General features: G+C 37.5%; 1 protein-coding gene and 2 long non-coding RNA genes across 5 annotated transcripts; 2 read left to right on the forward strand and 1 right to left on the reverse strand.

The window, feature by feature from the left end:
- Nucleotides 1–4,367: 4,367 nt before the first annotated feature.
- On the reverse strand, nucleotides 4,368–7,001 carry LOC119074729. Its single transcript, XR_005087232.1, has 2 exons — nucleotides 6,831–7,001; nucleotides 4,368–4,551 (listed from the first exon to the last, which is right to left on the reverse strand). It is a non-coding gene; the product is annotated as an uncharacterized LOC119074729 (long non-coding RNA).
- Nucleotides 7,002–7,013: 12 nt separating this feature from the next.
- On the forward strand, nucleotides 7,014–9,072 carry LOC119074678. The gene is made up of 5 exons (XM_037180962.1): nucleotides 7,014–7,210; nucleotides 8,054–8,371; nucleotides 8,439–8,520; nucleotides 8,600–8,842; nucleotides 8,908–9,072. The coding sequence occupies exons 1-4, from the start codon at nucleotides 7,138–7,140 to the stop codon at nucleotides 8,817–8,819; spliced, it is 693 nt and encodes a 230-aa protein (XP_037036857.1). The 5' UTR covers nucleotides 7,014–7,137; the 3' UTR covers nucleotides 8,820–8,842; nucleotides 8,908–9,072.
- A 1,578-nt stretch (nucleotides 9,073–10,650) lies between these two features.
- Nucleotides 10,651–15,454, forward strand: LOC119074714. 3 transcript variants are annotated; one of them, XR_005087218.1, is made up of 4 exons: nucleotides 10,651–11,110; nucleotides 11,939–12,087; nucleotides 12,844–13,097; nucleotides 15,326–15,454. It is a non-coding gene; the product is annotated as an uncharacterized LOC119074714 (long non-coding RNA). The 3 variants fall into 3 exon arrangements; XR_005087216.1 differs by lacking the exon at nucleotides 11,939–12,087 and having other exon boundaries at nucleotides 10,651–11,265; XR_005087217.1 differs by lacking the exon at nucleotides 11,939–12,087.
- Nucleotides 15,455–16,118: the final 664 nt, after the last annotated feature.

The following is a 16,118-nucleotide window of genomic DNA, read 5'->3' on the forward strand; positions in this document are numbered from 1 at the left end:
TCACTCCAAGAGACCTAGCTCACGCTCCGGAGAACATAATTTCAAAAACTTTTTTTCCTTGATTGGTAAGGTCAATACCTATCTAATAAAGCTAAAACAGACGAAATATGTTCAAATGTGGCCGACCTACAAGCAAAAACTGCTTGCCGCCCTGTGCCTGTTTCACACCAAGGGGTCTAACTCACGAGTCGGTCATCCGATTTCCATAAACTTTTTTTTTGTCGATCGGTATTGTAAATACCTTTTATTTGACGTATCACTTACAAGTTTAACGTTTAAATGTCCGGAGATATCTTCGATAAACCGTAAAACACTTATTGGGCCACAGCTCGGGAGGGGTCGATCCAAAATCACTCATCTTCGAACTTAGCCTGTCTTTTGACATTACCAAACGGGAAAAAAAAGAATTTTCAAAATCGGATGCGTTTTACTCAAGTTATCGTGCAGACGGACAGACGGACAGGCGGACATTTTTTTTTCACTGATTTGGCATCTCTAGACAACCACAATAGGTTTCCTCTTACTCAGGGAGTCCAATTCGACGTGTTACAAACGTATGCGTAAACCTATAAGACCCCAGTACTTCGTACGGGTCTAAAAATTCCAAGCCAGTACGGAGTATATATTTTAGTGAGACTCAACATTACTGCACGGCCAATATCGTCACGAACGATACTATATCATTCGCTCTGAAAACGATAATACCGTTTTGTTAACGACAATACCGTTTTTTTTTTTAAGGTAAACGAATTTTCTTTAACAAAGAAATATTGTTTGTGTTTCCGTTTGTGTTGATCATTCAGTTTCTGTTCGAACAATCTGACGTTCCCTAATCCGCTGGACGATACTACCCATACTCCCGTTCTCTACGATTTGATCGTTCTTTTGGACACGGAAATTTTTTTTGAGGATGTTAACTGTGCAGAACAATATTACAAGACAGCATTGAATATCACGTTCCACATTCTGACCACACTAAGTGCAGCTGAGATGTACATTGTACTGTTAAGTAAACAATTGTTACACGGAAAATTCGTGGATTTCATTAAAGGCTGTGTAACTTATAATGTGGCTGCAGTTCTTAAAATATAGCTGCAAGACTTATAAAAATATAGCTACTGGACGCATATCCTATTAATGTTGGTTATTTACCTGCAATGTGAGTTACACAACTATATTATAGATTACAGAGCTACATTATGCATCGACAACACATGTTATAGCTAGGATTTGCATATTGTGGCTGTGTACTCTATATCATAGCTGTGTAACGCATATTTGACGTTTGAAAAATATAGCTGTGTGCTGCATATCATAAAATGTATGGGACCATGCAAGTTGTGATTCGTACTGACGCTTGGTCGGACTCAATGTTAACAGATAAAGAAAAATCGTAAAATAGCTTGGCTGATTTTAATAAAGCTTGATTGTCAGGTTATAGAAATACCTCTTCAATAGTCAAAATCCGTGGAAACACAGACGAATGAAAGTATATATCAGTATTTTTGTGTTCACAGATGTGATAGGTCAGAGTTAAATAGTAACCATGCGAGGTTTGGTGGTGTGCTAGTGGCTGTCAAGTCTTATATCCCGAGTGAAAAAGTTGTCGTTCCGCATGTTGATGATGTGGAGCTCGTGACCGTTAGAATGCGATTTCATAATATGTCTGTATATGTGTGCTGTGCGTATATACCGTCTTGCTCTCCCGTGGCAGTCTATCACCGTTATGCTGAGGCTTTGCAGCAGATTATTGACTTCATCGATTTAAATGTTGAAGACAGGCTTTGTGTCTTAGGAGACTTTAATATGACTAATGTGGATTGGGTTCCTTGTCCTGTCGACGATGGCTCCGTGTCAGATGGTATGACGCATGCGGCGAATGTTCTGTTGCCTTGTGATATTGACACGAGCGCCCACGCTGATGTTATATATTGCCTGTTGGGATCCGGATTGAGCCAGGTCAATAGTGTTCGCAATTTCCAGCAGAGACTGCTAGACCTCGTTTTTTGTAGCGACCCGTGTGAAGTTACCGTTACCGCGTCCGCTTCTCCTCTCGTTAAAGAAGACGACTATCACAAGCCTATCGTTGTTGATTTTGACTCGTACGCGGTTGAGTCCGTTACTTTTGATGCTGATGTGAATGAATATAACTTTAGAAGAGCCGACTTTGTCGGTCTCGACGGCTATTTGTCGTCGATTAACTGGGAAGAAGAATTGACTGGCGATGACGTCGACGTTTTAGTTGATCGCTTTTATGAGTTGCTGGCTGTCGGATTTGCGCGTTGTGTTCCGCTTAAGAGGAAGTCGTCTGGTTCGCACCCTCCTTGGTATAGTGCGACGCTCTTGAGTTTGAAAAATAAGCGTAGCCGTGCCCACAAGCGTTACAGAGAGTCGGGTGATCGGAACAGTTTTATCGAGTTTTGCTCTCTGAGGAACCGATTTGACGCTGCACAGTCTCGTGCCTTTCAGTCGTATCTGGATAAGACGCAACAGGATTTGGCTGTTGATCCGTCAAAGTTTTGGAAATACGTGAATGATTTGCGCAGAACGTCTTCTTACCCTGGCCTAATGCATAGAGGGAACGACCGTACAACGGATATGCAGAGAAAATGCGATCTCTTCGCGGATTTCTTTAGTGACGTGTTCGTTAGTGATGCAGCTACGACTAACCGGACTTTTGGCTTGGCAAAAAGTGTCGATATTGGATCGATGACGTTAGACGAACGACAAGTCAGTGACGCGCTGAAAGGTAATGATACGACGAAAGGTGACGGCCCTGACAATATTTCGCCTCTCCTGTTAAAGAATTGCGCTGAGGTGTTGTGTTCACCGTTGCTCCGCATTTTTAACTTGTCGTTGGTTAGCCACTTTCCAAATCGCTGGAAAGAGTCGTATGTTGTCCCGGTTTTTAAAAGTGGTTCGAAGTCTGACGTTGAGTGCTATCGTGGTGTAGCAATACTGCCGACATTTGGTAAGCTCTTTGAGTCCATTGTGTGTAAGGTTTTGGCCGTTAAGTTCAAGAAAGTGATTTCGTTGTCGCAACATGGCTTCATGAAAGGTCGCTCCGCTTCTACCAACCTTTTGGAGTTTGTCAGCGAAGCTGTTCGTGTGGTAGAGCGTGGTCATCAGGTCGATGTGTTGTATACTGACGTGCAGAAGGCATTTGATAGGGTGAGACACGATCTTCTGATTTGCAAGCTGAGTGAACTTGGGATGCACTCATCGATGTTGCAATGGTTACGGACGTACCTCAGTGGTCGTAGTCAGTACGTGAATCTCATGGGATGGAAGTCGCGTTCGTTTTTTGCTACCTCCGGTGTGCCACAAGGCAGCCATCTCGGCCCTTTGTTGTTCCTGATATTTTTCGATGACGTGACGAAGGTCATTAAGTCGAAATGCGGCTTGTATGCTGACGATTTGAAAATTTATCGTGCTGTTAGATCGCTCAGCGACAGTTTGGCCTTGCAACAGGATCTGACGGCGCTTCGTGCATGGTGTGTTGATAATTGCTTGTCCCTGAATGTAGGCAAGTGTAAGTCGATGTCTTTCTTCAGAGTCCGTAATCCGGCTCGATTCCGATATTCAATCGATGGGATTGTCGTTCAGCGTGTGACTGAGATTCGTGATCTAGGTGTTACGTTCACTGAGAATTTGTCGTTCTGTCGGCATATTGAAGTTGCTGTAGCGAAGGCGTATTCCATGCTCGGTTTCGTTAAGAGGATATGTCGCGACTTCCGTAATGTCGAAGCTCTCAAGAGCGTTTACTTTGCACACGTCAGGTCACACTTGGAGTACGCGTCGGTCGTTTGGTCGCCGTTCTATCAGAGTCATTCCGACAAGGTTGAATCGGTACAAAAGAAGTTCTTGATCTATGCTCTGAGGAGAACTGTCAGAAGAGATCCACAATATCGCCTTTCGCCGTATGTCACCAGGTGCCAGTCTGTCGGTATTGAGAGTTTGTCGCGGAGACGTATCAACTTGTCAGCTATGTTCGTCTTTGATCTTCTGAGTGGCCGTGTTGATGCTCCTAACTTGCTCGCGAATGTGTCAAGGAGTTCGTCGGGTAGATCTCTGAGGAATGTCCGTTATCTGGTGCTCGAGCATCATCGGTCAAATTATGGTTTGTTCGAACCCATGAATTATGCCTCGAGGAGTTTTAACGTGTTCGCGCATCTGTACTCACCGTTGTTGAGTCGTTTGTCCTTCAAGACATTAGTGAGAGCTTTTGGTTTGACTGACGAGGTTTTGAAGAGAAACGGGTTCTTGTTGCGTGTGACTTGACGGTCTAAATCTTGTCTATTTAATCAACCCAACAACGTACATTATTACAATTTGATTTTGCGTCACTGATATGTGAATTCTTTTTTTTTTTCATTCACATGTTTCGCCATCTGCGCTGTGGACTCCACGTGTTTCACCGTTCCATCCATATGTACGACATCGTAACATAGCAGAAGGCGTATGGAAGCTCCGACGGGTCGACTGGGCCAACATACTGCCTCCGGTTTCTGCTTCAGCGGCAACATTGAGTTTAGTTTAACATTTTGCCGCCTTATGTATTTTGAGTTGATATGACGCGACGTTATTGTATGTATTCATTGTCGCCAGCCAGTTAGCATATATTGCCGTTGGTTTAGAATATAAAAATAAAAATAAAAATAAAATATATCAGAAATTTCAATACATTAGAAACGAATTAAGCGAAGTAACTGCTCCCAAATGTCAAACTAGGCATTTCACAGAAAACAATCGAATTGGCGATTCTTCACGCAGGCAGTCTCAATTTACTTTCTTTCAGAACCTGAAACAATGCTCCAATGACAACTCACCAAAGTAAAAATGCTAAATATGAAAACTACAGACTTGAATTAGGCTGAGTGCCTTATAATATAGCTGCAGAATTTATATTGCGGTAACAACGCTTCGAAATAAGAACGTGTTAAAGCGCAAGCAAAATTAGCACAACAGCAGCATAGGTGACGGTCGGATTCTCAGGTTAAGTATCAATGGGCGCGGTTAGTACTTGGATGGGTGACCGCAAAATTCATGAAAGTTTAGGAAAAATTTTTATTTCTCGAGATAGATTTGAAACGCGTCTCACAGCTATAATATAAGTTACACAGCTATTTTAACTACAGTCTTCGCAATATGCATTACACAGCTATATGCCAAAAAATGGGGGTGCTAAGTCCACTTATAGATCTCACACGCATATTGGGATTTTCCGTGTACTTGTCCCGAATTTGTACAGTACATTTTTCGTGGTAGTTGAGTAGTACTTCTGTCCTGGACGATAAATTTTGGGACGATAATATCAATTTGTATGATAATATTGTTCTGAGTGATATTAACGTTTTAAATTTAATTTTCTTAAAACAGTCTAGACGGTAATATCGTCCTATTAGGGAACGTCAGATTGTTCCCTAATATCGTCCAGATTGTTTTCAAAAAACTAAATTTAAAATCGTATTATTATTCAGATCGTTATATCGTCCAGTACAGTGCCGATAAGTTAGAGAAGAGCAACTGTGGGAGGAAATTAAAATCTCATGAAGAATGCTAATTTTCCGAACAGTTCGTAATAGGAAAACAGCTATGATTCGGATGAAGTAGTAATTTATGATAACCACATTGTGTCACAAAAACTACCACTTTCGCAACGTGTTGCACACACCGTTTTCTGCAAACAGCTGCGAAGGCGAGGTCTGGAATCGAATACGCTAAAAAAGACTTTTAGTCCGTGGTACGAATAGTATTTTTCATATTGGACGGAAAACAGTGCGACGAAGTCGCACTTTTCGGTTCCTAGGTATGAAAAATCCATTTCACAACTAGTGGTGAAAAGTTAAACATAGAAAACCAGAGAAAAAAAGACCCTCCGATCGCCGCCACCCAAATCGCGCATGAAAAAGTTCAGTTTTTGCAGCGCAGTTGCAGAAAGCCTAATTTTCCGAACAATTCTTAAAAGAAAATTACATCTGATGGAAACATTTATAACCAAGACGAGTTCAAAAAACAATATTATCGTTGAGCATGCATGATGAAATGGAGTACATAATTGAAATTATTATTGCTACACGCAAGGGAGCTCTCTAGCAACAGCACACACATTGTTTACAATACTAGGAGGGCAAAAATTGGACAGTGTACGCTTGTAAATGTCATTATTTTAGAAGTGTATAGTATGAATACAGTGTAATGCAAATACAGTGTACTGCAATTTACAAGTAGACACTTTCCGAACAACAACAGGTGCCTCTTCTTACAGTTTTTTTTATATTTTTTGTTCACGAATGTACAGGAACTCAGAGGTACCGCGATATTTCATTAAAGTCAATCGTTTTTTTTTAAATTTAATTTTAATTTTATACAAAACCCTAATGAGGAAACAATATTTCTATGTTAAGACATAGCTTCACTTTCCTCTATAATTTTTTTCCTCATTTTCCAATAAAATTAAATTGTTTAGTAATGGATGGATGACGCACGATAAACATTGTCGATTGATATAATACTTCTCATTAGACGAATTTTTACTTTTAGCTGATGGTAACATCTACGGTGCTATGGTACCAAAAAACATTCAGCTAAATGAATCGTTACTAATGAAACATTCATTGTCAAGATCACGCAGCATGAAGAAATTCATTCATTTATTCATGATATCATTGTAAGAAAAACGGTAGTACACACAACACTCAGGTACAACAATGTTTTGCGTTGTTGTTGCATATTTGGAATTGATTCTCTTCACATGCCTCACTTTAATTTATTGTTTTTCGTATGCTCGACTGATGATGTAACGAGTGATATTACTTTACATTACATACCTTTCTGCTCAGACATTACCGGCACCTCCACTTCTTCCGATTAATAAATCAAGTCATTGCACTGTTTACGTTTATTACGTTGATGAAGACGAACCATCGCGTCGCTAACGTGGTTAACATTTTCTTACATTAAAATATCAGGTGGGGAACAGGTTTTCGATGTTAAATATATTAAGCGATTGTTCAGACCACTTATGAGTCAGTCTGGTTCCATATGTGTCTTGTTGAACTTGCGCGTTATTATTTTTATTGAGTTTGACTTTAAGTCTTTACGGTCGTGCTGAAGTTATAATTAAATTTGATCGAAATGTGGAAATCGGTTGTTATGGTGGCGCTTTTAATTGTTAATTTGTCGAACGTTAGATGTAATGGCAAGAAAGGTAAACATTTTATCAAACAGTAGAGGAAGTTAAGAGATGCGTATAAAAGTGACGCATCGTTTTGACTTGCGTGACTATTATGAACTGCTCGTTCATAATGCTATCTTCACTTTCTTTTTCCACCTCAAGAAATAGTTTCGTAAGAATGGAAAGGTTATAAACATCTGACTTATCCAAAGTGTTTGCTAAGTTCTGAAAGAACAGGTTATACAGAACCTACGAAGGCGTCCAAATTTTAACGGTTCAGTGGATATTTTCCATATGACAGAAATTTCCCTTCTGTGACTCTTTAGAAAATTGAGTTTTTGACAATACTTTTCCTGTAAAATCTAGTCCTTCACATCATGTTATGGCACGTAATGAAATTTTTGCAAAATGTGTTTGGGGTGATGAGGTTGACTAAAGTCTCGTGGAGCATCATTTCACTATTGGTTTCAATCAAGGTTGGGTTGCTCTAATCGTACGTCAATCCCGATTCGGCTAATTTTCTAGTAATTTTCAAAATGCTTGGCTTAGACAAGGTTGTTTCTTCCGATAGTCTACCAACATTTCTGTCCAAGAACTTGACTCTAAATAATGCTTCTGAAAAATGGAATCATCCTTTATAAGGTTATAGGATGCATTTTGCAGAGTCTACATCAAAGACAAAAATGTTAGAGAGCACCAAAGCTGTTGACATTCGATGCACATGTAAGAAAATTAGACAAATAAAGATTAGCAGATACCATCTTTGTTCAAATACTAAAGGAGGAATTTCTTTGATAATTTATTGCAATGAAGTGCTATGCATTTGGCTAGTTTCATGTAGCCACGACACTCATGGTTACTATGCAATATTTACAGAACAAATATGGGAACAAGATCTAGGGGACACTTTCAAAATTGATGCATCTACCCATGGTCTGCAAAAGGTGCATTTAAAATGTGGTGCCAATTCAATGCACGTCGAACTAGAAACCGAAGACAATTTCACTGGAGTCATGTACACCAGGGGCAGTTTTTACAAGCAAACCGCGCCATGTTTTGTAAAGGCAAAGCCTGGCAGAGCATCCCGATCACTGAAGATGAACTTTCCAATCGATCAATGTCAAACCATTCAGGAAGGCGATGTCTACAGAAACGTTGTGGTTGTTCAGCACGATCCAGAATTGGTGACCCCTGGTAAGTCCACCTTTTTTCGACGTACTTGAAGGCAGTCACTTAATCATTTTGCGCCGTTGAAAATTAGGCGATGCTGCGTTTGCATTGGAATGCGATTTCCGATCGCCACGCAGTGTATCAGTCAGTGCCAATATACAAGCGAGAGATGGGTAAAAACAAAATGATTTTTTGTTCATAATGGTTAAAGCAATAGAATCCGAAAAAAACTGAAGAAATTTCTTTCAAAAGTAATAGAGAAGCGATTGGTTCTAGAATTACGTTAGCCAGTCCCGATCCATCTGCAACGGACACGACCAATGAAATAAATTCCGAATTCACAGTTTTTAATAACTCGCACTCCGTCACCTTCACACCTTCCACTACATCCAAGTCGCACAAAAAAGCACAGTTGGTTAAAGGCACAGTTGAATCGGTGCACGTCCATAAGGAACTCAATGATGAGTTATAAAAAAAAATCACGAGAAATTTTATGTATATTCATTGCCCTGGTTTCCACTGATGGCAAAGCGACTAACATAAATTCTAATATTTTTCAGGGAGCATGGTAACAAAGGGTCTCTGGATCATCTGATTATCCGAAACTAGACTGCTGACACAGGAGACACACGCGCGGTGCTGTAAATAGATGTATAATTTTCTGTATATGTTGCGCTTTGACGCTGTATACGGATTGATGAGTAAAATTATGTTGTTGCTGTTAATGTTCTGTTTCTAATCTACTGCTTTGAGTCCCTTATGATAAATTATTACATTATCCGATACGAAAAACATTTGTCCAATTTGCCTAGAAGCAGGGCCTACTTTTAGAAAATTTATTAAGAAATTTAGCAAATTTTAAAAAATATAGCAAATTTTGGAAAATTTATCAAATTTTGGAAAATTTAGCAAATTTTGGAAAATTTAGCAAATTTTGGAAAATTTAGCAAATTTTGGAAAATTTAGCAAATTTTGGAAAATTTATCAAATTTTGGAAAATTTAGCAAATTTTGGAAAATTTAGCAAATTTTGGAAAATTTAGCAAATTTTGGAAAATTTAGCAAATTTTGGAAAATTTAGCAAATTTTGGAAAATTTAGCAAATTTTGGAAAATTTAGCAAATTTTGGAAAATTTAGCAAATTTTGGAAAATTTAGCAAATTTTGGAAAATTTAGCAAATTTTGGAAAATTTAGCAAATTTTGGAAAATTTAGCAAATTTTGGAAAATTTAGCAATTTTTGGAAAATTTAGCAAATTTTGGAAAATTTAGCAAATTTGGCAAATTTAGGAAAATTTTGGCAAATTTATGAAATTAGGAAATCAATTTCTCAAAAATATCCCTTGCCTACAAGGGTCCGAATGATGGTAGCCCTAGAGTAGGCCGGCACACATCGTACAAAGTCAAAATCCATGTCAACATTTAGGTATTAGTGCCGAACAAAGAATGAAATTGAAAAATAAAATGTTTGTTGAAAGAGCTGTCGTGTCACACAAGTTGAAAATGCGAAAATTTGACTTGTCAGGGACGACAGGCCTTTCCATAATTATTTTTCATTTTTCATTCACCAACACTCTCATTTTGCCACCAAATCTACGGTGTCTGACGACCGAGATATGTATACTACTATCTGGTGCTCATAAATTTAAATTCATAGAAGTTGTCCAAGCATCAGCGAGCATTCTTCTATAAAACACTAGCGAAAGACTTTTACATTCGTTCCTAATTATTGCCACAATGATCTTTAAAGACGGTATAAATGCGTCGTTGGGTACTGGGCTTAATAACAAGTTGATGCAAACAATCGGTAAGATTTCAATAGAAGAGAGTCCCCGGCATTCGGAGTGTATGTAAAGTGTTCAACATATTCAAATCATAGAAAACGGTTGAAGAAATGTATTTGTGTTCTGGGAAGGGAACAGCATATTAAGCGACGAATAAATGTCAAAAAGCCGGATTCATAAACAAATAGGAAGAATTTCCGATTTGCGCAAACTCTACAAAATGTTCAACTGCAACGAGAGACACACACATACGAAAGTAATAATAGCGATGTACATATGGCATGGAATAATTTGGAATTTTTTTTTCTATCGCTTGTATCCATCAGTTTATCTATAACAAATAATCAATTAAAAGCTAATGTGCCAAAATGAATGATGTAATTATGAAAACGCGTACACACTTAATGTCTCCATACACCAATGGAAAATTGCGATAAGAAAATGAAGCACACAGACCACACTAATACCATCGACGACAGACTTTCATGTTACATTTTCTATTTTATTTTCTATTAGCATAACGTCGTTAAGATTCGTGGCGTCGACGTCCGTCTGTGATTGATCAGCGTACGTATCCTTGTGCACATAACAATTGCCAGTCACAAAGTACAAGTCGTAGAAAATTGCACTTTTGATCGACTCTCTATCTCCGTCAGGCGAAACACACCAAAAAAAAGTTCAATCGATGGAAAATTGTTCCGGGAGTTAAAAGTGTGCTCGCCACGGTTCCTTATTTTTCATTTTACGGTCAGTTCAGGGAGTACGAATTTTTCTTTTTTCATTTTTTTATCGTTCGTCAATATCGTAATCGGATACCGTCGAATTTGTGAAAATTAATTTCTTGTGTTTTTCTCATTATTTCGTTCCGATTGTGTGCTTATGTAAAAAAGAAAGAAAAAAAAGTTAACGAACGTTTGTGTATGAAAATAACATGGTCCCCCAGTTTGTTCTACATTAAAAAAAATAGAAACAAAAATTAAGGTGATTGCCACTTCTCAATGAAATTGCTTCCAATTATCCCAATCTAGTCAATTGAATAATATTATTTCTTGTGGATGAATCAATAAAAAAAAGTCGTGGTTGATTTGGTCGAGTTAAAAATGATTTTGTAACCAAACCATCAATGTCCCATACAAGTAAGAATTTCTCTTTGCTACATTTTTATGCCAAAAATAAACTTAAAAAAATCTGTTTTGGCTTGGTTGTTGGCGATAAAAAAGAAATATTATTTATCTCAGTCACATTGGAATATTTATTAGTACTGAGTGTTTGTAAACCACAGTGAAATACCATCACAGTAACTGTGTTGTGAAATTGGAAAAACGTTGAGTTCATTATCATTTTATATGCAGGCAGAACGAAAAATAAAAAATTCTGTTGTTCGATATGTGAGTGGTGTTGTGTTCATTGAGTACATATTGCGGCAAATTAGGTGCATCGATTGAAGCTCATTGACTCTATGTGGTAGTTTAAATCGCAATTTGGACGGTTCTTATATAACTTTTCTTTTAACAAATTGAATTCCTCTAAAATCGAACCACAAGATTTTCATTAAATTTCCGCAGAGCTCTCTTGATGAAGATAGAATAACCTTGTGCTTTGTTCAAGAGTTCCACCATGGTTTAAAAGTTTTAAATTTCGCCATAAATCGTATATTGAGTAACCTCAAAACATCATATCATACACATGCATAACAACCAGTCCAATTTTTGTTTGTTTGCGGATTACGTATTAATGACCAAACTAATGGTATTATTATGTACTCACATCGTGGCTCACATTTCATTTTCTAGAAAATTCGTTTTATAGTTTTCCTTCACTTCACACCGTGTTACGTTGCATGTTTGGTTTGAGAAGTTACAGCGAAAACACAAAACGAACGAACGAAAATAGTGTACACGTATCCAATGGCGCGAAACTTTTGCCAGCTTATTTTCACGAATATTATCCATTTGAAAGTGAGAATATTAGGTGTATTAAGTTCTTCTAAAATTACGTGAATCAAAACGAATTAAATTTTTGAAATGTCGGCACAGACAATCCTAAGACCAGAGTCTGGTCACCAGGCCCTCTTAAAATGTAAAAAGGTCTCGGAACAGGTATTTTTTTAAATCTGAACCTCAAACTAGATTTTACCTGATCTGACACGATCAGAATTCATCAGAAGCCTGACCTCAACTAAACTGAAAAAATTTCAATTGAACGTTTTTTAAATTAAAGAATCAGGTAACCTGACAACGTGCCAGGTCGGGTCAGGTCAGATTATTGTTTGTCCTGTAGAAACAGGTCTGAGGTAAATTCAGATCAAAATAATAAAATCAGATTTCAGGTAGAGTTCAGATCAGATCAACCTGTTCTTGACCTGTTCCGAGCCTTAATAAAACGTTGCACTGTTGCCACTATTGCCACTGTTTCGATCTGAGACGACAGTGCAATGCAATTTTATAATTCCTCAAAAGTTGTAAAAAAAATTTCTTGCCAACATCTCATCAGGCCATGGCGACAGTGGCAAGGAAACAACTAACCACATAGTCATACGTGGTTTTGTTGATATCTACAAAAGATCTTTTTTCTCTATTGAGAATTCGTGCAGGTCTTGAAAATATTATGAAAATAATCGTCTAGCCAAATTGAAGACAGATTTCCATGAGCCAATTAATAGTGATCACGTCCGTCAATCCGTAGAACTGATCAACCATCAATAATAATTTCAGATAAAGTAACAAATGCACCAAATGAAAAAGAAATTAAAGAAATGCCTTAAAATTGTTAAAACGTAAAAAAAGCTGAGATAAAATAAATTGAATGTAAACTTAGTGAATAGTGAATGTAAAAGTGAAAAATAAATAAAAAACGACATCCAGTTAAGAAATATTTAACTTTTGATTGAATTATTAAACCAGCATAAAAATTCCGACAAAAACGGCTTCACAAAAACCAACTTGGCGAAACCAATCTAGGACCTCAGGTAAATCAACAGATTTTTTATTATTTTACATACACCGAAGTTCATGTTAGGAGTACTTCTATTCATCCCTACAACATGTTATAGTATATAGGATAGTAAATCACGAGTGGGAAGTTTGTAGCCTGCGCCCTAGAGGCAATAATAATAACATTAGTCAAAATAGCAATGTCCAAACAATTACGTAAAGCCCCGCAAAAACGAAAATTACTGCAAATGTGATCAGATATTTAATCAATTCTCTGCAGAAGTCAATTTGTTGCACGTACCAATATTTGATACAAAATCTATTACTTCATTCGTGTTGACTCGCTATAATAAGACTACATTAACCGGATGTTATCGCCCTTTTTATCGTTGCTGTCGATAACAGATGTTTAGCTGTTTCTGAATGAAAATTTTATTGAAATTTCTAACTCGTGCCTGTCGAATAGGTTGGATGGATTTAAAAATTTTGATTTTTACCCAAAAATCACATAGTGTTCCATGACCGTCGGAGTCTTCTGATCATTTTCTGTAAGAAAATGTATTTATTTTATGTTTTAAGTGTAAGGATAACCTGTGAAATTTCTACTTTGGAGGGCCGAACGTTTACAAATGTGAATTTTTTCACAATAGCAAAATAAACTTTGGACCTTTCCCGACAATTCGTGGCAAATCTCTTTGTACCAGTCGGAAAAATGGAAAATTATCAGGCAGGTTTAACAGTCATGGAAGAGTATGCGATTTTTGGATTAAAATCAAAATTTCTAAATCGATCCACCCTACTGTCGAAATCATTTCTATAAATATATGAGACACCTATTTGTCATGGAAACGGATACATGAAAATATAATTTGTTCAAATTTACCCTATGCCATCAACGGTAAATCAAATTATACATAAAGTTATGTAATGGGAGTCTAACGGCTTAATAAATAATTAACGTGTAAGAATTGGAATTGGAAAGGAGCGGTCTTTTTAGTACAGTCAATTCGGAAAGTAATTTCCGTTGTCAAAAGTGAGCTAGAAAATTTAGTCGGTGTACGGTTTCGGACATACAACATCCTTACAGCGAACCGTTCGAAATGTTGTCATTTCCTTTAAAATGAACGACGGCATAAATGCCGCAATGTTCCGGAAAACATTGTTTTGCTTTCAAGGTATATTTTTTAACACATAAAGCCAATAAAAATCAATGGAAAACCAACGTGATTACCGTCTTAATTAAGCCCAGTCACGCTAGCGACGACATCACTCCGAAAAAAAAAATCATTTTGGTTGTTGCAACAAAGTGATATTCATAATAAATTCATGGGTCGATATGAGTTTGTTTTACACATATTTTTGCACATATTCACGTCAATCCTGTGAAAATATCGTTTCATTTTACAGTTTAGATAATTTTCTATTACGTTTTGCCCTCGATACTCGTATTGGATCGGTTGATAAATGAGATGACTTCAATTCAATTTTAATTGGACAGATAATCGAGCTCGACGGTTTTTAATAAAATTTTAATCAGAATATTGATTTTGTTGAACTGTTTTCGAAGCAAATTATTCGAAACCATTGTTTTATAGGTCTTTAAATATTCGATGCTCAGTAGGGACACGTAACAAGTAAAAGGAGCGAAAGCGACATTTTGCAATACAAGCGACCTACTTTGATTAGATCGTCAATGTGTTACATCAATGTAAATGTCGCTTCGCTCATATGAAATATGCATTACATTGCCTAATCACATAAAGCACAGAACGCACGTGAGTCCAAAGTTTTTGTGTCCATTTTGGATCGGGCTATAATTTCCCCATTTGTCAAACACACAAAAGTCAAAGCTTGATTAAGCTTTTTTGTTGGCTCAACCACAGACCGCCCGATTCTGCAAGGATAGTGATGAATTGGAATTCATTTCGATTATGATTCGCTATACTTGTACATGTGCAAATTGATATGGTGCTGGTGCATATCAAGTACCACTGTCGCCATGGCCTGATGACTCATCAGTGATGAGGAATGGTATCTTTGAACTGCGCGTATTAATGCAAAACGTCACAAGACGTATTCAATGTTCTCTCAGAAGTCAAAACAAAAATTTGGACCCACTGACGTAATGTATTATATCATCAGAAGAGGGAAACCAATCTGTTTGGGGGAGAAATGTAGCTTGCACGAAATGTCAAATGCCATTCTCACACCATGACAAAAGCAAAATTTCTATTCGACCAATCACAATTCATAAATATTTCAGATGTAACCGAAGATGAATACGGTGGCTCAGAGGAAGCTTCATCGCGCAAGGGCAGATTTCGTGTCACTTCATCTTCCTCGTCAGGACCACCAGAGACAACACCCGGACGTTATCGCTTAAATCCACAAAGTACGTATAATCATTCTTCTGAAATCGTTAGCTTGCTTACCCGGTCTGACTGGCAAAAATGAAATGACAATTTTCAGATCAATTTCAATCCACTTCACCATGTCTTCAACGTGGCCGATTTGCTGTTATTCCCGAGGAACCTCATGGTTCTACAGCGAGTGGTTCACAGGCGAATGAACAATCTAGGCCCAATAATCGTTCACCGTCGCCTGATTGGGATTTCGATACTGATGTGAGTATACTAATTTAATTGGTTGAGTTAAGGTTGTAAGTCTTGATATACTTGCTGACAACGTTGGTGTCAATACAGTCGAAAATTCGGTATCCATAGAATTACCTCGATTTTTAGTAATATCTAAACGTGTAAGAGAAAAACGATACGAAAAATTTCGCATTTACTTGGGTATTTGGGTGATTAAGTATCATCGTTTTGACAGTGTACAGTGGACTATATCTTACTATCGCAGAAGGATAAATTTAATCCATTATCGACGCTTTATTAATTACAATTTAATCACAATTTCCTTATTAAAAGCAATTAATTTTCACGACAAATTCCAAATTCCAAGTGTACAACTTGTTGAACTTACATTACTTTTTCCGTTCAAATTTTCCACCGATTTATTTCCAAATATTCCAGTAAGCCATCGGCGCACAAATTAGA

The sequence above is a fragment of the Bradysia coprophila genome, unplaced genomic scaffold (assembly GCF_014529535.1).
Source record: "Bradysia coprophila strain Holo2 unplaced genomic scaffold, BU_Bcop_v1 contig_151, whole genome shotgun sequence".
Taxonomy (NCBI): Eukaryota; Metazoa; Arthropoda; class Insecta; order Diptera; family Sciaridae; genus Bradysia; species Bradysia coprophila.

Bases quoted from the DNA above. Each gene is read 5' to 3' on its own strand.
- LOC119074678 (XM_037180962.1), top strand. From the start codon at position 7,138: ATGTGGAAATCGGTTGTTATGGTGGCGCTTTTAATTGTTAATTTGTCG. The intron at 8,372-8,438 runs GTAAGTCCACCT...GTTGAAAATTAG, and splicing joins TCCAGAATTGGTGACCCCTG to GCGATGCTGCGTTTGCATTG. The intron at 8,521-8,599 runs GTAAAAACAAAA...TTCTTTCAAAAG, and splicing joins AATATACAAGCGAGAGATGG to TAATAGAGAAGCGATTGGTT.